The 19,909-nt window shown below is 43.8% G+C and overlaps 1 protein-coding gene across 1 annotated transcript in view; it reads right to left on the reverse strand.

Annotated features, from left to right (window-relative positions):
- The window catches only part of LAMA3 (laminin subunit alpha 3), an 881,606-nt gene extending 863,540 nt beyond the window's left edge, over positions 1–18,066 (reverse strand). Inside the window, exon 1 of the mRNA XM_085605753.1 lies at positions 17,455–18,066. Coding sequence (XP_085461879.1) covers positions 17,455–17,808 — 354 coding nt within the window. The 5' untranslated portion in view covers positions 17,809–18,066. The remainder of the gene's footprint in view (positions 1–17,454) is intronic.
- Positions 18,067–19,909: the final 1,843 nt, after the last annotated feature.

Below are 19,909 nucleotides of genomic sequence, written 5' to 3' on the forward strand. Positions count from 1 at the left end.
AGGACGTTGAGCGATCACCATATATCCTTTGCTCATCACAACCCTCAGAGGTTCAGCATCAAACAGAGCATCAGACTTGCATTTACATATTTGCTTAACCAGGACCCAGGCTCCTTCCTTGAAAATAGTGTCCCGGGCACATCCACATTTTTCAGCATAGGTCTTCCTTCTAAACTTGTGAAAAGATATCCGTCATACGGATCTCGTCCACACCTGTCAACCTATGTGTGGTCCATTGTGTCAATGTGATTTCCTTGGCTCTCCCAAACATCAGGTTGGCAGGGCTTTCACCTGCAGTGGAATGGGGAGTTGATCTGTAGGTCCGAAGGGCTACACATAGAGCCGATTTGAGATCACTTACTTCTAGCACAGGGTGCTTAACTACTCTTTTTAGGGTTACCATGAAGCATTCGATAACGCCGTTGGCCTTCGGCCAGTGAGGGGTACTTTCCTGATGTTTGGCATTTATGTTGGTGAGAAACTCTTTAAACTCTCAGCTGTTCAATGGTGGGCCACTGTCAGTTGAGAATGGAGGAGACTAGGGGTGGGCGGAATTTGCGTAGTCGTGCTATGCAAAGCTCTGCGAAATGGTAAAAAATATCCGCAAGCACGCAGAAATTCCGCGAACACATGGAATTGCTTGTTCGCAATGCTTTTTTCCTGCTCGCGAACGCTGTTTGCGTGCTCGGGGGGAAATATCTTGCGAACACGCATTTTGAGAATGCAAACAAGCAAAAAAATTCCGCGATGCCGCGATGCCGCGGACTGCAGAATTTTGGGCAATTCCGCGTTCTCCGCGGAACGCGAAATTACCCAAATTCCGCGAGCGGAACAGAATTTACCGTCCAGGTCTAGAGGAGACACCCAACATTGCTAAAATGTAATTTTATATCCCAATGACTTTGTCATGTGTGGTTAATGACATGTTTTCCACCCGGGGAAATCGTGAGTACTCATCAACAACTGCCATTTGATGGTGTCCATTGTTAAGGGGTCAAAAGAAATCAACCGCAATCCTCTTCCACACCCGCTTAGGGAGATCAGACATAACCAATGGATGCTACGTTTTCTTGGGAGACAAGCAGTTGCACGTATGACAGGCCTTTAATTTTCTTTCAACCCTTTCGATAAGGCGAATAAACCCCACTCAGTCTCTAAAAGCTCTCTTGGTGGTAACAATGCCACGTTGACCCTCATGGGCTAGTTCTGTGACTTGTTGGCACAAAGTCTCTGGAATGACAATTCTAGAAACTCGTAAAATAATGCCTTCTTGTGTGACAGAGAGTTCCTTGCTCACATTCTTTTACTTTTGGTATTCAAAGATAAGAGGTTACATGTGTTTCTTCCAGGATTGCTGGGCAATAATGTATTTGAGAACATAAAGATCTTGATCTGCATTTGTAGCTGCAAGACTTTGCTCTACTAAAAAAAGCCACAGGTATGCTTGACTTGACTATAAAGTTAACATAGGCATCAGCGGTTGTACTGTGACACTATTCTGGCACTCATGAAAAGTAGACAGCAGGATTTTTATCTTTCCCTGGTTTATGCACAATTGTGTAATCATACTCGTGCAATCGAACCCCCACCTCTTGATGTGAGGGGCATCTTGGGTTTCAGATTCCCAAAAATAGTAATAAAAGTTTGGTTGCCAGTGACATGGGTGAAGTGCTTTCCATATGGAAACACATGGAAGCGTTCACGAGCCCACACCACAGCTCGACTTACTTTCTCAGGTTGGGAATAAGCTCTTCTGTCTGCAACAGACTCCAGCTTGCATAAGCCACAATGTGCCTTTGAGCGTTATCGTATCCACTGTGCTGGGCAAGGATCTCACCCAATCCTACTGGGCTGACATCTACTATAATCTCAGTATGAGGTTTTGGATCAAAATAGGCCCTTGCAGTAGCGTTCTTAATTGCACATTTGATTTTCTTAAAGCTCCGATCACATTTAGGTGACCACTTGAACACAGCATTCTTTTTTTGTCAAGTGTCTCAATGGGGCTCTAACTGTGGCATAGTCACACATGTACCTGGAACAGTAACTGGCCATGACAAGGAAAGATCTCAGCAAGGTCACATCATGTGGTGGTGTAGTGGGTGACAAGGCTTGCACTTTAGCCGGATATGGTGTCATCCCCTTTTCAGAGAAAATATGCCCAAGGAATTTGAGTTTTGTTTTCTAAAACTCGCACTTTTCTGCGTTCAAAGGGAAACTAACATCAACCAGCAAGCGGCATACTTGTGTAAGGGCTTTGTCATGTTCTTTTCGCATGGCCCCAAATACCAGTATATCATCAATATAACTAAAAGCATGTGTGACAGGCTGAATTATGCAGCAAATGATATCCTGAAAAAGTTCCTCAGCTGACGACACCCCAAAGCATAGTCTTTTATATCTGAACAAACCAATATGGGTTGAAAAGGTGGCATTTTCTTCTAGTTTGAGTTGGCGATAACCCTTGTTCAGATCAAGACTCGAGAAGACTTTGGCACCATTCAACTGTGTAATCATATCTGCAGTGTGCGAACCAGGTTGTCGTTCTCTCTCAATTGCCTTGTTGGCTTGACACATGTCAACACAGATGTGCACTGCACCTCCACTGTCTTTTTTTGGCGCTACCACTATGGGTGAAACCCAGGGTGATGGTCCAGTAGAGCGTTCAATTATATCATGGTGTGACAGGATTTCCAGTACTTTCTCAACAGCTTCCTGTAAGTGAAAAGCAATTCGACTATGTCATTGAGCAACAGGATGAATGTCCTCATTGATATGAAGTTGCACTTTCATGGTCTTAAGATTGCTTTCTTAGTCCATCATACAATGACAGGAATTGATTTACTATGTCTGCATGTGTATTTAGGTTATAGTTGATGGAAATCAGACCCATGTCTGCAGCAGTTCTGAAACTGAGTAAACATGCACTTGAGGAAGTACCTTTAAGAAGATGAATCGGTGCTGGCACCGTTATCTTCTTGTGTTGTGTGGTTGCTACAAATGACCCTTGACTGTCCAATGGCGTGGAAGCAGCCCACTTGTATACCTTTGCCTTCGGAGGTGTGAGACGGGGCACCGGCAATAGTTCATTGTACTGCTCTGCTGGCATTATGTTTATTGATGCACCACTATCGATGATAAACTTTTATAGAACAACCATTCACCTTTAGTGTGATCTTGGTTCAATGTCCAAAAGAACGTGGTTGGTTGATGTGGCAATCTCACTTGGACTTGGACTTTTCTCTGAATTAAACCAAACCCATGTGTTCACATTGTTCATCGGTTGACACCATCATTGCACAGCCGTCTTCTTCACTGTCGCTCGACAATGACGTTGAAAAACCTTTGGAAGATGAATTTGATAACGATCGACTTTGTTTAGATTTCACGTGCCTCAAAATGGTGTCACCACTTTGTCTAGTGGGCGTGGCTAGAGGGTTTCTGGAATTTTCTGGCATCCATTTTCTCATCTTGACATGACGCAGTTGGTTTCTCTTTTGCTTTGCAAACTGTTACAAACTGGTTTTCTTTCCCACAACCTTTTCATGTTTGTCCAATGCTGGAACATTTACCTTTGTGCAGAAAGGAGAATCCACATCAGAGACACAATTTCTTTTTCCCTGGAGACATCACTTTATGGCACTCGACCTTGTTTCTCTGTTTGCTTTTCATGTTCAATGCGGATTCACTCTGGGCTACTCCAGCTTTCATATCAGCAACTTGTTGATTTGCACATTCTTATGTTCTTGCAGGCATGAGCACTCTCTCCAGACTGAGTGTCTCGCACAGCATACATCTTCTGAACAAGTCGGAAAGGCAACCATCAATGACTCTGAGATGGATGGCTTCTTCATCATTGAATTTATTGAACTTGCAATGCGTGATGAGGGCCTCAAGTCTTTCAGAAAACTCATCCATTGTTTCTCCAGCTTGCTCTCTGGCTTGGCTGAGGATGTACTTTTCATAGTCGACGTTCGGCATTGGATTGAACTTGATTCCTAATGCCGCCTTAATCTGACGGAAAAATATTTCATCAGCTTGTGGTATTTTCTTTATTGCCTCTTTCACTCAGTCACCTGCAAGGTTTTTTGAGTATTTGATGATCTTTTTGTCATCTGTTTCTTTTAACGCGTTGATGAAATCTTCAAATTTTTCAATCCAAGCAGTCCATGCGGCGCCAATAATCTGCTTTTGGACGTATCAAATCAGCGTTGTTTCAAGAAAACGGCAGCATCATAGCCAGTTGTTGACCTCACTGGCTTTGAGAGTAGGGCCCTCTCTGGCGCTGTCTGCTTCCCTCTGGGACCTGCTCCATTCATACCATCTATATGTCCCAGCTGCATTCTTGCATCAGCATGGTCGGGATGATCTGATGTCTTTTTTAATCTTTGGCAGTGAGTAACTGTTTTATCTCCTGTACATGGTCATAACCTCTCTCAGCATTCTGCTTTGTACTTGGATTTCATGGCCTTTATCATTTCGTGGTGCCGGGATGATGCACCTGGCTGTCTTGGCCTTCTAAACTTCTCTGTATCTTGTTGTCGCTGCCTTAAGTGCTCTCGTACTGTTGTGTAAGCTGGCTCTGTGTGAATGCAGCACAGTACCTCTTCTTTCAGCCTTACCAGCAGGTTCTGGGATGACTGTGACTGAACTTTCCGTAGGGCCTTCGCCTTCTTTAAAAGCCTTGCATTGGCTGAAATTGCGCTTTGACTCCACATACGGCCACCATTGATTGCTTTATTTCAACTGTTGCGCACAAGGCAGCAGTTTGCTGGACCTAGGAAAACTATGAGGGAGGGCACTCTCATAACTTCAGGTTGCAGATCCACTAACTCGTCACCAGTTGTAGCATCCTCCCCAGCCAGAAGCAGGCAAATGATTGCGCTACACACAGAGCTCTGTAGTGCACGTCTTTATTCTTCAGACTGCAACTATTAAGTAACTGTACGCATTGCGTCACAAACTTTATTAACCACATCCAGACACACCCATATGATTACATCATTCTTCTATGGAGTCCATCAGGAACCAGAAGGGTACCGCTTTACATATTTACAAAACACTACAGGGACCACAATGTGCTGAATTCAGCACGTTTCAAAGACACTCACTGAATAGTAGATGAACCTCAGTACTGGGTCCACCCCTTTGGAAGGACCTAAACACAAACCTGGAAATGCAGACAGCTCTAATCTCATGAGTACTAGTAAGCTCCCTTCTCTGCCTTAGTTATACTATTCACAGTGTACTAATTGCATCTTTACACTAAATTAATCAAGTGCCTAGAAACCTAGCTATTTCTTCCCTCCCATCATGCACTTCTTTTGACAGCAACTATTACGTCATTCATGACCTCTTAAATATCATAATAACAAAAAAAGGGCTGGGTGTGTGAGGGAACTATATCCAAAAGGATAAGCCACTCTGATGCACTTTAACTTACAGTCACTTGTAGCCTCTTTAGGAACTGCATACTCCCTTTTTTTGTTATTAGTATAAGGGCATGTATGCTGGACCTGTAAAAAGCACCCCCCCCTTGTCTCCACTTATTGTTAACACACTCTTAAATATCATGACATCACTTATGACATCTTACATTACCTCATCCATGATACTGCTGTTCACATTGCGCCATAAGCACATATTCTGTTTTAAAAAAAATAACGTTGTTAGTGAAGGGACTATAGTTATACACAGCATTGAATTACAGTGTGTGCATGTGTGGGTACATAGCATTAAATAGCGTACGTCCTGGAGGTAAGTATAGTTGTGCATGATGAAAGTATATTGAGATTTCAACTTGATTTCATGGCTGCCTAGCTCCAACCTTGAGTCCTCTACCAAAACATTGGATACTGCTGGGTTAGATAGCTTTGCTTTTCTGTAAACCGATCAAGTGGCAGAGTTAATTAGGCCCTCCAAAGCTGGAGCCCCTTCTGATCCGTGCCAGCCTAAGGTAGTTCATAACATGTCTGCTACGATAGCTCCAGTCTTGACGACTTTGCTGAACACCATCATCAAGAAGGGATGTAAAAAGTCTCTGTTCTCCCGCTTTTAAAGAAACCTTCTCTTGACCCCACATCAGAAATTAGTTATCAGCCCATTTCACAGCTACTGTTTCCTGCCAAAGTGTAAAAAAAACATCTCATCAAAACTTCATCAGAATATCTGGAAAATAACAATCTTTTGAATGAGACACAGTTCGGTTTTCGGGACGGCCATTGCACCAAGACTGCTTTATTAGCAACCTCGGACAAGATCAGGCTGACTACGGATAAGGGTGAGAAGGCTGTGGTGATATTGTTAGATCTGTCTGCAGCCTTCGACACTGTCAGACACAAAGTTCTTTTAGACAGGGTATCAGAAATAGGGGTTTCCGGTGAAGTTCTGGACTTCATCTTCTCCTTCCTAAGTGGCCGAGAACAGTTGACACTTGGGGAGCTTAGCTCTGAACCTTTTACTCTGCCTTGCGGGGTCCCCCAGGGCTCATCCCTTAGTCCTACGTTATTTAATGTATATGTGACTCCAGTAGCTAAGATTATCCACTCTTTTGGCTTTGCCACAAACAACAGCATATGCTGATGATACTCAGATTGTGGTATCAATCACTAATAATGTGGATGAGGTTGCAGATCATTTTAACACCTGTATGAAAACCATCGTGGGTTGGATGATAAAGAACTGTCTAAAGCTAAACTCCCAAATAACAGAGGTTCTCCTGTTTGGTAGAGATGACAATTTTGCAATTGATCCTGGTGGCCCCAGTCGTTGGGTTTTCTTCCAGTACCTGTCCCCAAAGTAAGAAATCTTGGGATTATCTTTGACACAGAGTTGTCTTTTATGGAACAAGTAAACAAACTTTCAATATCATGTTTCTTTATAATAAAACTGCTGAGGAAGGTGTTACCTTTTATCCCCACAAGTCTGCAGAATTCAGTCATTATTTCCTTAATCATATCCAGTATTGACTACTGCAATTCCCTTTATATGGGCATTAAACAGAGACCCATGAACAAGCTTCAGGTGCTACAAAACACAGTATGTTGCTCACTAAAGAAAATCCCCAAATTTAAGTCGGTATCTAGCACATTGGCAGAACTCTATTGGTTCCCTGTCAGAAAAGGGATTGTTTTCAAGGCTCTGTGTTTGGCACACAAGCCTTGCATGGCATTGGTCCAAAGTACCTAAAAAACAAATTTGGTTGGTATGCTCTGAAAAGAGCTTTACATTCAGTGATGTTAAGATCAGTGATCATCCCCAGAATTAAGAAAGCATCATGGGGTGGTGGCAGTCTTGTCTACACTACTAGTCAATTTTGGGGGGAAAATGCTGATGCAGCTAAAAAGCCAGATGAACTTAATTTGCTTTCCCAAACTGTTACAAACTTGGCTGTTTCACTTGCTCTATCATTTCTGTGGCATTTATGGTCTCTTGAGGCTTTGATTGAGGAATGCGCTAGCGCCAAGACACCTTAGGGCAGTCGCGCGCTTTACCAAATTTAAATCAATTAAATCATATGGTGCACCGTTTACAAAGCAGTAATGTTTGGGGTGTGTTAGTAGTCCATATTAAACAAGATCAAAGCTGAGCACACCTGATGCGGGTTGCAGAGGCATGTTTCAAAGTAGGTTGCGGATTAACACCAAAGCCTGTTGAAACATTTTTGTCAGAAAGGCCCAAATTTCTGTTGACAATAGGTTATGCACGAGCGGATGCCTGATTACGTACCCGTTAAATAGTTGTAAAAGACTGCTATAGATAAATTATCTGTAACAATGAAGTTTCTAAGGTGTGAATACTTATTTCCAGAACTTTGCTGAAGATTTTGAGGCGTTGCTGGTTGCTGAATAATGTAGAATGTATGGGTGACCCAGTTAGAAGTGGTATAACTCACACTAGGGTTAAACTCTATAGTTGAATTTTGTTTGTAGGTGAATACCATTAAACAGAGGGGAACATCCAACAAATGTTGGTGTTTTGACACGTATGCTATTTGCCCAACATGAGGTCAAAGGTTACGTCTGTTATCACTTGATTGGTAATTCAAAATTGGGCACAGGTGTAGGGTTTTAAATTACTTCCAGTCCACAAACCTTACGGGACACTATCACAATGACTGGATGATGTCATCAAAGATGTAATCAATAATACCATTTAACATGTCATGAGTGGTGTAATATGTGAGATCATAAGTAGTGCATAATGGGGGCGGGAGCTATAGTCAGTTCACTAGGCTATAACTGGTAAATGTCAGGGGGTTTACAGTTTTTAAACATTCGTTCTTATCTCATTTCTATACCTAACTATAACATCTTTTTAACCTTTGGTTTTATCAGAATTTCAGTTTTTTTTAACATAAGCTAAGATCCAATTTCCATACCTAACTAGAATGTCTCTTTAATCTTTATTTTTTCAGTGGATTTCTGTGGTTTTTTGATCATACCTCTGGCAGCTTGCACCAAACTCCCAGTGAGTGGCCAACCCCAGGAAAAAAAGATCCCTCAACCAATCAGATTGGCGTGATTTTGGTCCCATGGTACTCAGATTTATCTAACTTATTTTGAGGGTTAACCCCCTTATGCCTAACCCAAGCCCCACTTTAAATGATAATTTCTCAAAAACAATTGAACAGATTTACATCAAATCCCTAGAAGCATGCTTTCTGAGTAAAGTTCTAACTTTTTGCCAAATGTGGTGTAATTACTTTCATCTGTTTTTTCTGTATCAGAGAGCAAAGTTTCCTATTAGAATTAATATGGGAAGCTGTACTTTTGGAGCTCTTTTCTTGTCCTCCTCTAGACAGACCGGCACAAAACTTTTGGCACGTTCAGCCTGAAAGGGTATTGTTTTGATTGATACTGTTATTGATATCTTTTTACCAAAAAAAGTTAAAAACTGAATTATGGTTCTGGCTCAAATCACAGAAATTCACCAGTAATGTGTATCGATGCATGCAACACACGTGTGGCCTACCCTGCTGTTTTCTTGATAGCTCTTTGTTCATTTCTTTGGTGGTAGCAAATTAGTGTTTTGAGCATAAATGCAGAACCAGTTATGATGCGTGTTGTATTGGTAAACATAATTCCCGAATTTCGGTGAGTTTCCAAGATGGAGATAGAGCCATACCTGTTTTAACTGTGCTTTTTTCAGTGATGTACTTAATTTTCAACCCCCACTGCGCATGAACTTCACCCATGTGCAGCAACGTTTGCCGCAGATTCTGGAATGAAATTTGGAATGGAATCTGGAAGGAATTTAAATGCATGAACGATACTGAGCCTTGCTGCAAGAGAGTGCAATCTCCAAGGTCCATCGTCCACGGATTTCAAAGTACTTTAAATTATTTCCCAGGAAAAGAGAACCATGTTCTGCATCCTGAAATGGCTGCAGCTAGATAACTTTTTCTATGGGGACAGCCAATCCGATCACTCTAATCCACAGGTCATAAATTACAACTATGGTTCCGAAAGGGATGATGGTCTCTTAACCAATTGGATTCCTTTGAGTTTTTTAATTTCTGGACCTGCGGAGAATCTGTGAATCACAAACGGCAAAGATACTCAAGTGTCAATCCTTTAAAGCCCACTCAGGCACTATTTTTAAACACATATATATCTAAAAAACTACTAAATTGATTTATTCCAAACCAATAGAAGCACACATTCTAAGTAAAGTTTTACTTTCATGTCAAGTTTGATGTAAATCAATTCAGTACTTTGGGTTGTGAAAAATAAACAAATAAATATAAATAACTTACCTGAACAATACAGCTGCCTGCCGCATCGCGCTCTTCTGCTCTTCCTCTGGGCATAGGCTCCCAGATGCACTGCACTGCACTGCATCCAATCCTGACGCTGCAAGACAGCAGCATCAGGATTGGCCTGAGCGCTGGCAACTTGCGCTCCCAGGCAGACTGGGAGCCTGTGCTTGCTCTCTCCAGAGAGCTTCACTGCGCATGAGGGTTTGAAACAGTGGCGGCTCCTCATCTAAGGTGGAGGAGCGTCGTCCCACTGCTTGCGCAGCATTGTAAAAAAAATGAAATAATAATAACAGAAGTTATATCTGTTATTATAAAAAATCAAAAAATTCGGACCGCTTGGGCGGGGTTGGGCTCCCATGACGTCCGTCCGGGAGGAGGAGTGGTTGCTGCACACTCCAAAGTGCTCATGACTGCTTAGACGGCCCTCTTGGGCCGCCCCAAGCAGTCATGCACACTTTACATGTTGCTCACCAGGCTGCATTACACAGCCTGGTGAGAAACATGCAAACCCTTCCAAGTCGCATCTGAGCGCCGAGCTACAGCGCTCAGACCAATCACAACACTGCATTGCAGCATTGTGATTGGTCAGGGAAGGGAGCCTGGGAGCTTCCTCGTTCCAGAGAGGCAAGGAACGACAGAGGAGAGGCGGCTGCGGACTCGGCGAGAATATAAGTATGTTTTTTTTATGGTGTAATACCCCCCCCGGGCGAACCCCCTTCCCCCGCCTCACCACTCTCGTTCCCTGCCAGCCACTACTGCGGCCAAACCCTCATGCGCAGTGAAGGGAGTGCCCACCACTCCCTCACCTGCAGTGTCATCCCCCTGTACCTCCCCCCACCCCCCAAGACCCATCAGAGTCCTAGGGTCGGGTCCAGGGGGATTAAGATAAAATGAGAGTAGAACGGGTTTAAAACCTCTTTTTTATTGTTTTATTTCAGGGTAGTGGCAGGAAGGGCGGGGCTTCACACCCTAATGGAGGGGGAGCCGCTAGGTATTTATGGGTACATTTGAATTTAGTGGGTGGTCTCAATATAAGTGAATAACTTTTTTCATTAATGAATACTCTAATACTGTGGTTCCAGATTTCAGCCACCAGATAGTACTGGACTTAAGATTGATAAGGGCCTGATTTAGAGTTCAGAGAATGGGTTACTCCATCACAAATGTGACAGATATCCTATCCTACATGTTGTAAATACATTATATCCTATGGCACTTGTAATAAGGTGGACGGGCTATCCAATCTGTTTATGACTGAGTATCCTGTCTGCCAAACTCTCAAACAGGCCCAAAGTCTTTTCCATTGCTGAATATTATGAGGTAGCACAGGTGAAAGCAAAATGTTATTAGTTCCTGATGAAAATCAGTTTAAATTCTTGTAAGTCGAGAGGTGCAATAACTTGACCTAACCTTTTTCTCTCATAAAATTAGAAGTAAGATTATTTCTATTCCAATATGAATAATTAGATATAGCTTGATAATTCAAATAATCTTTCTCAATTTTCCTGTATGCTGAGTTCTTTTACAGACTTTAATATTAGTTTTCGACAATAATCAAAATCAAATACCATCATGTGTTTTAGCTGTTTTTTAAAATTCCGGTTGTGAGAAAGTGCACTGCCCTAATGAGATTCAAAACAGTGAGCCACAGTTTGCCACCACATTGAAACCATTGCGAAAATGAATCAACAATTCAGTTACAGAGTTGTTACCACACGGATGGTGTTAATTAAACGTAATGCCGGTTTTGTTAAAAGATAAGTGCATACATGTATATGTTTTTCTTTAGTTTGATTTCATGTTGGTTGATCTAATTCACCTCTTTGTTTGAGATGTGGAATAAGACAATAGAATGTCTCGACATCATTTGGGATAGATATCCAGGATGGTTAGTGATACAAATGCTAGATGGTTTTCTAAGCAAATACATGTAAAAATGTATGTAGCTAGAGTGTCTCATATGATTCATCAAAATATTGTTGTCAGTGCGGTATTTTATTGGAGATTTTCCCTTATTGTTGCTGTAATTGTTTGTGTTAGACACAAGAAACTCCAAAGCTTTGAATATATTGCCTGCATTAACTAAATGCATTGATCTTGTCCTGAATAAAGCTGATTTTAGTCCTAGAAGACCCAGAGTGCTATTTTAACCCTGCTATTAAAATAAACAAACATTATGTTTTTTTGTAAAGTATGGCACAGATTTGCCTAGAATAGTGTGGAAGGGTGAACAAGTGCTACCTCTCATGTATGAGTGATAAAAGTAGTAGGGAATTTAATGTGTTTTAGGTCTTTGTTTTACTTATAGGAGAATGGATGGCATTTTGCCTTGTCAGAGACTAAGTCTTAGTTGCTGGTGGGTTGTTGCAAGTAACTGTAGTTCATTCTTCTTCTGTTCACGCTATACACTGCAGGGACCCGTAGGGATCAATGCGATCTCCACGGTTGTTTAATCTCTACATGGCTCTATTGTCTGACTTGATCCAGTCACGTGGGTTTGATATCTTCATGTATGCTGATGACACCCAGACTGCACTAAAGGGACCTGTTAAAAGAGGTTTCTGCTGCCTCCAGTTTGAAAACAAGTAGGTTTTTTAACACTAAAATCGTATGTGCTCATTCAGTGAGTAACTCCTGATTTGGTTGCAAATTGGAGTTTGCACATGTTTCAGGATCTGTAGTTGTCAGACCATGTTCTTGTGGACCCATGTGACGACCAGGAGGCTACTGGGTCACAGCCCTGGGGGGTAGGGTTGTTTGCCTCTTATGTTTTCTGAGTCTCTCCTACTATGAATCTGCAAACTGGGCTAAGAACAACCCCTTCAGTATTTTACTCTCAGTAGTAGTGAAGGTGGGCAGTCACAGGCTTCTCATTGTGGTTAGTGTTGAGGTACAACAGGCTCACTACTCAACAGACAGGCAATAGCTCAAAACATAATTTTCCAGCCCAGTGTTTATCTTTCTTGAAAAGGAAAGCACTTTAGTACATAGCAAAACTCAACACTACACACTATCGCAAAGGATTTTCCGATACCCGTGGTACAGGTGCCAGTCTATTATTTTCAGGGGAAGATGCACTGCTCTCTGCTCCCCCCTCCACCTCTGACACTCAAAGGTCGCCATGGTGGGGGTCCCAGTACAGGTACCGTACTCCCCGCCCTTTGGGTAAATAGTTGTATGTGGTAACAGCAAGTACCTAGTCTGTCACCCTTGGTCTGGTTCCATAGTAGGCCTCGTATACGCCTCTTCAGTCTGTGTTTCTTCCTTGACAGGACGGAGGTGCAAAAGCTATGATCAGGCCAAGCAACTGCTTGATTTGGGGCAAGAAGACGCAGGGCACATGACAGTGTTCTGGAGGCTACAGCGGCAGGTAGTGTGGCATTGCCTATGGGGCCCACGAGTTGCAGTCAGACCTCAGCAACTTTGGTTCAGCTGGGGTTCCCTGGGTCATGGCCAGTAGTGGCTCCTACCGATCATGAATGGTAGGGCGGGGGCTGGGGGGTGGTTGCTGGACAGAACATAATTTAAAAAAAAACACATACCTGGGCCGGCCGCCGCCACTCCTCAATCCTCTCCTTCCTATTTCATCCAGGTGCAGAAAGGAGCAGGAAGCACCTGGGCTCCCAAGATCCCCATAGCCATGCAATGCAGCTTTGTGATTGGTCTGAGCGTCAAACCATGGCGCTCAGATGGGACTGGGAGGATTTGCATGTTTATCACCAGGCTGTGTAATGCAGCCTGGTGGGGAAGACTGTTTGGCCGGCCATGCAGTCATGTGCACATATGGAGTGGAAACCACTCCTCTCCCTGCTCTGGCCAGCACCGCCCCGCCTGAGAGACACTCACTTCAATGGAAAAAATAAAATGATAATAACGATCCGTTATAATCATTTTATTTTTCCTATTGCAGTCAGTGAGGCGACGTTCCTCCGCCTTAGCAGAGAAGCCACCACTGGTTATGGCATCAATGCAGTCTTCCTCCAGCCACCGGTCCAGGGTCAATGGCAAGATTTCTTAAAGGCACTGTGAGGCAGCAGCTGCTGCGTTTGATCAGGTGGTCAGGCAGCCATTCAATTGCTCAGCACACGCTGGCAAGTGGCTTGAAGTGGCATCTTTACTCTCAGCAATGAGTCCACATGGCACTCATTGGCAAGTGTTGGGGGCTAGACACAATGTCAATCAATTTGGACACACGTGAATCAAGTGCCACGGCTTTACAGGTGTATTTTTCAGTGACACAGGCCGCTCGGGCACACAAAGGTTAGTACCATGACTTCAACAGCAGGGTCGACTAGTATATCCACTCAGGCACACTTTGGCACTGCTATGAATCCTCTGCTTCAGTGATAGTAACTGGATCTGAGCCTGAAGCATGCCAGTCAAGCTGCTCACAAACCTCTGCTGGACAGCCCCACAGGACCGTGGTTAGCTGTTCTTGCCACACCAGTAGTCCTTCACCCTTCTTCCTGGCAGGACCCTCCAGTCATTCCAGGACAGGGAAACTGATTTTCCTCCAAATCAGACTCCAGGTGATGTCACCTCACCTCACCTCTGGGAAGCTGGCTGCCTGGTTGCACAGATAGCATACTCTGTAGAGCACACCCTCCTTGGTGAATGAGAAGTTGTAACAGGTACAAGTGGGTCAGCTCCCCCTTTTTATACAGGGAAAGCAGAGATGGGATGTGCATTCTCTCTCAGCAGGTTCAGAACCAGTTTGGACCGGTTCTTTTTTCATGTGTCCTTCTCAGACTGTCTGCAAGACCCAGCCTTTGTCTGCTTCTCGCAGCAGGGTTGTTATCAGACTGGAGCACCCATAGCTTAGGCACAAAGACGTGTGAGTATCAACAGCCACAGCTGACAGTGATCACCCCAACCATCCAAAAATAGCAGTTTCAGTAAGAAAAATCAGCAGCCCTTTGAATCAAAAGGACCTAATCACATTTCTAAAGGGAAGCCTATCTCCTCTTTCTCCACTTCAATGTTCCCTCCCTGCAGTTGCATGAATGTCAGCAATAATCTTCCACTGTCTGGGAAAGGAATCTCACCTCCATCATGCGCACATGAACAGGCCAGGGTCTTCAAAAATGGAACCCGCTGGCCTGGGTTACTCTGGTTTACTCAGGCACTCACTTATGTTCAGGTTTATCTGTAGCAGCAAAAAATTATAGGAGTGGGCCAGTAGGATTCCACTCCAGTGACACAGGTAAAAGGTCTGGTCACAATAGGATTTCCAAAAACACGGCATGCTGCCACCAGATGCTACATGCAGGAACCGGTGCCAGGTACAGTAGTCTTCAGCAACTATGGTGCACATACTTAGTGCATCCCTGCAGCTCCAGGACGAGGCCAGGACCGGACTCTTTTCAAAGGGCAGGAATAGCGTGAGGCTGGGCCACAAATCCAAAATCCGGGACACCAGATACTTGCAGTTGGGTACACCAGGCAGGGGACAGTACTGTACACCATGCAGGGGACACTCCTATTCCAACATGAGTTCTGCTGTAATGAATGGACACTTGGAAATTATCAATGGGGCTTTTTGCCAGGAAAAAAATTGGCAACATCTGTCCTGAACAAATAGCAGGAAAAAGGTGAAACATCCAGCAATATATATGGACTCCATTAAACCTGCATGTTATGCCCACTCTGACCTCCCAAAATTGGAAAAGGTGTATGTTTCCTCACTCAGGGCCTGATTCTCAAAGATAAACTTACACTTTTGTGTAAGTTTACGATTGTTTGCTATTCACAAAGGGATTTACGAGTAGTATCTTTATGAGTGTGGCGTCGCCGCACATAAAAAGACATCTTTTAATGTGCAGAGACTCCGCACTCATAAAGATACTACTCGTAAATCCCTTTGTGAATAGCAAACAAGTGTTAACGTACACAAAAGTGTAAGTTTAACTTTGTGAATCAGACCGTGGGTAACGACCACACCCTGGGAAGTTAGTATGTACCCGGTGTCATAAAAACTACCCAGGTACCGCAGTACTCGTATTGAACATCTCAGGAAAATTATACGGATAAAGTTAAAATACGAACTAAAAACAATAAGCTACTCTAATACCAATATCAATTTTCAAGATGTGACTGGAACCAACTAGAATGTTCTAGAGCAATTTCATAAAATTCTAGAAATAGATAAAGCAACACCTGGATGTAGTAGCCCACTTGCAACTGGTTAATCAGAGTTTCTGCCACAGATATGAACTTGGGGAGCTTCTGCTTTGATTTCTGTTGAAAAATAAAACCCATCGGTAGCTTTACTCACCAAATATTACAAATGTAGCCAACTGCCTCGAGCTCAATTTTTATGCCCTCGCTTTCGTTTTCATACATCTAACCGGATATACTGCACTTTCACAGCGCTGTAATAAAAATAGTCATATTAAAGGATGTCTGCGCTGCGAGCAAAAATGTGGCCAATCCATTTGACCTTTTATGTTGTTCTATTAAAAAAATAGTGCAAACAGGTTTTGCCCAGGTTTAAATTAAAGAAAGATGTTTGAACTGTGGCTAACAGGGAGAAGGCAAATAGCGAAAGCATACACTCCATGTGGATTGTTTAAAATTGATTTGCAATGAGTATTAAAGATTTTAGCAAAGAAATCCAAATAACCCTTTTAAAAGAAATGTATCGAATGCTTTGCACTACTTTTTGCTGCTTATGTGGTACGTCAAATGGAATAATAATGTAACACATTGATTTGACCTCAAACGTGGTTTCACATTTGAAAAGCAGACAAAATGTACCTCCTACACACAAAACCCCCTTCCGCTTTGGGGGATTTTGTGTGGGGTGGTTGGTACGACCTTGTTTGCAGAGGAGGGCTGCTCTCCTGTCCACAGGTCGCACAAAAAATATTGGGCATAAGTCAATAGGGCACTGACAGAACGTGTCTGTGAGCTGCCGTCACAGCACTGCATGCATAGATAGTTACTCTTCCCACAGCAGCAGTCTGGTCTTTACGTGACGCAGGAGTGGCGGCATGTTAAAATTAGTTTGTTCCATTTCTGCCCTCGTGCAAGCTCGTTTCCTCCATTCCCTATTACACAGACAGCAAAATAGTACAAAAAACACGGAGACCACTTATGTTGCAACCGAGCAAATTTTCTGTACTTCTGCATATCACAGCATCCAGTACTTATTAGTAAGTCACTGAGACTGCACGGAACAACATCCACGCCCACACTACAGGCATTCTAATACAGTGTAGCGCCAATGGACACGCAAAAACAACAGTGTGGCAGACTTGTCTAGCAATTGTATCAGGTGTGGCATCTGTGATCTCAGAGCTGCAGGTTCAAGGTGCCATGCGTGATTCATAGGCACACACAATGAAAACTAGTTTTGCCCGAGAAATGGTTATTCATTTAGCGATTTCAAGTCTCAAGCTGTCATACATCAAAACAAGTGTGTGGTTTTTAATGATGGCACCGTATGGCCTGCGGGAAAGTTCGTTACATTTGTTTTAAATAATGTGTAAGTGCGTGGCTCGGAGGACTACGTCTATCAGTGCTACATTGTATTGTAATTGTATTTATATAGCGCTTACTGCCCCTGACGAGGCGTGTGCCTTTGCATTATGTCGCAAGAAGTCGCCAGTGACTTGTAGCCCGCATCATTCTACTGGTCGTTAGTTGAACCTACGTGTTTCATTCGTGTGAGAAGCAGAACCGTTTTACTGTACCTGGATAGTTTGCCCGGAGGTGGGGAGGACTGGCCCCCCGACGAGCTTACAGTAAAGGTCCCGCCTCGGCGCTCCGCTTGCGCCCTCTTCCTCCCCGCAGGTGGCAGTCGCCCAAATCCGAGCCCCCTGAGCCAAGTTAAAGTGAGGGGGATGGAGGCTGAAGCCGCTGCTTCCGGCCACAGCGACACCTGGGACCCTCTGAGCCGAGGCGCCATCCAGCCCCATCTGCAGTCTGAGGAGCAGCAGGGCAGCGCCGAGAAGCGCCGGGCGTCTGGCAGGCGACGCTGTCCGTATCCTGTGGCGCCCCGCTTCTTCCCACCGGAGCGGCTGGTCCACCTGACCCGGGGCTGCCATCCCAGAACGGTGGCCTTGGCACTCACTCTCAGACAGGGGGCCTCGGCAAGCCGCGACTTCCTCCCCGCGCGAGGTCCTCCTGCTCCCCACACCTTGGGAATTCGCTTTCAGCTCTACTGCGGAAACACAAATGGCAAATGCAACCCCGGGCACCCTGGCGCTGCCTTCCTTGAGATTACAAGGCAGCGAGCAGCGCAACAAAAGAAAGAACACACCCCCGTGTACCCTGACCAGTCAGGCAGGCAGCTCCCCGCATCTGGAGAGAGTAAGAGAGAGCGAGGCAGAGGGCAGTGTCAGGTGGCACAACAGAAACAGGAATGCAGGAGCTCTCACGGAAGAAAAAAAAGTTTGTACAAACTATTGAAAGTATCAACAGAATTCAGACTGAAAGGTATACATTGGATTGAGTTCGGTGCACTGCCGCCTTCTCGTGTGAACCAATGTCTGCGAAAATTAAAGGACGCAATTCTTAATCAGAAATTGGAATGCTAACCTTTCACACATATATTTATTTACAAAGCCCATAATTGGGTAGGCTGATGTTCATCAAGATTCAGGCATTCAGAAAATCCGTTCATTGGTCGAGATCGGGTAAAATCAGTGGAAGGGGATGTCAAGATGTGGCCACAAAATCTCACAGCCTTGTCTTGATCTAATGGGACTATTTAACAAGCACTGGCATAGCCAATAGGTCTCGCCTTTGGGACCTTATAAGTGTTTAGTTATCCAGCACAATACCCTTGGGGCAACAACATCAAGTGTTGCATGGCTAAACACTTAAGGTCCCAAAGGCGAGACCTGTTGGCTATGCCAATGCTTGTTTTTGTAGCGGGCCCCTTTTTTCAGAGCACCCCTTGGTAGCGAATGGGCATATCAGCAACAACCAGCGATAATTATCGCTCAGCGCACTTAGCGTGAGGATAATTATCGCCAGGTAATGTGGATTTTTATCGCTGAGCTAGCGTGCTATTAGCAACGCTTATCTCCTCAGCGATAAAAATCCTCACGCTAACTGCCTAATGTGAGATTATCGCTGGAAACCCTGCGATAATCTCACGAAGTTTGGTGCTAGCTTGATGATAGGGCCGCACATTCTTAGCCATGATATCCACCTTCCATAGGATATCATGGCTAAGTCAGTCCTGAAGTAGGCGTAAGGAAAGTAGCGATAACAGGGGTTATCTCTACTTTTCCCTGACGCTATGCTTCATAGCGTGGGGCTTGATGATAGGAGAAATGTTGCTTAGCGACATTTCTCCTGTCATGTTAGGTCAGGAACGCCCACTTTGCATCTCATTAGAGATGCAAAGCTGGGCGTTAGGAATCCCGACGCTAAAGCAAGGTTTCACGCATTAGCGTGGCCTTGCTAATTAGGCGATAAAATTATCGGCGCTTTTCGGCTGAAAACGGCCGCAAAAGCGGCGATAATTTTTTTCGCCAGCTTGTTAATATGCCCCTATATGTTTTACAAACGTACCAATGAATCAACCTCTCAAATAAAGCTACTCTTAAAATGCCAAACGTGTATGTTTGTAAAAAGTCCATTATAATCTGACACATTTTAAAAGATAGAGCAACTGCAACGTTTACTGGTGACTTCAACCAACCTCCCATTCCTAGAGGCCCAGATGGAGCAAACCATTCAAGTGCACTAAACACGGGGGACGCAAGAATGGAAATGGTGAAATTAAAATAGGGAACACAAAGGGAAAATGGAATAATAAAATATAATAAGTTGCCACCTGTTTTGCGATTTTTAGAGATACCATTGCCTGCTACCAAGAAAATATAATAGGAGTACATAAGCCCTAAAGGAAACACGTTCTATTTTTTCAGCTTTTACATTTTTACAGTCTAGTGTACTACTAGCAAACTGGCAGCACTTTCCACTACCAGTTTAAATCAAGGAGTCTACAGATATACCTGGTGAAAGGTCTGTATACACAATGCCCCACCGGTTAAAACTTTGCAGACTGTAAAATAGGTAGTGTCTGTCATTTAAAACTAAAAATATTAGGTTTCTTGGCAAAATAACTAAGAGGCTGTAATCCTGCTGAGCGTCTAAAATGGCATACAGTGTAGGCAGGTCTTCTAGGACCAC

This window comes from Triturus cristatus, chromosome 5_1, assembly GCF_964204655.1.
Source record: "Triturus cristatus chromosome 5_1, aTriCri1.1, whole genome shotgun sequence".
In the NCBI taxonomy this organism is placed as follows: domain Eukaryota; kingdom Metazoa; phylum Chordata; class Amphibia; order Caudata; family Salamandridae; genus Triturus; species Triturus cristatus.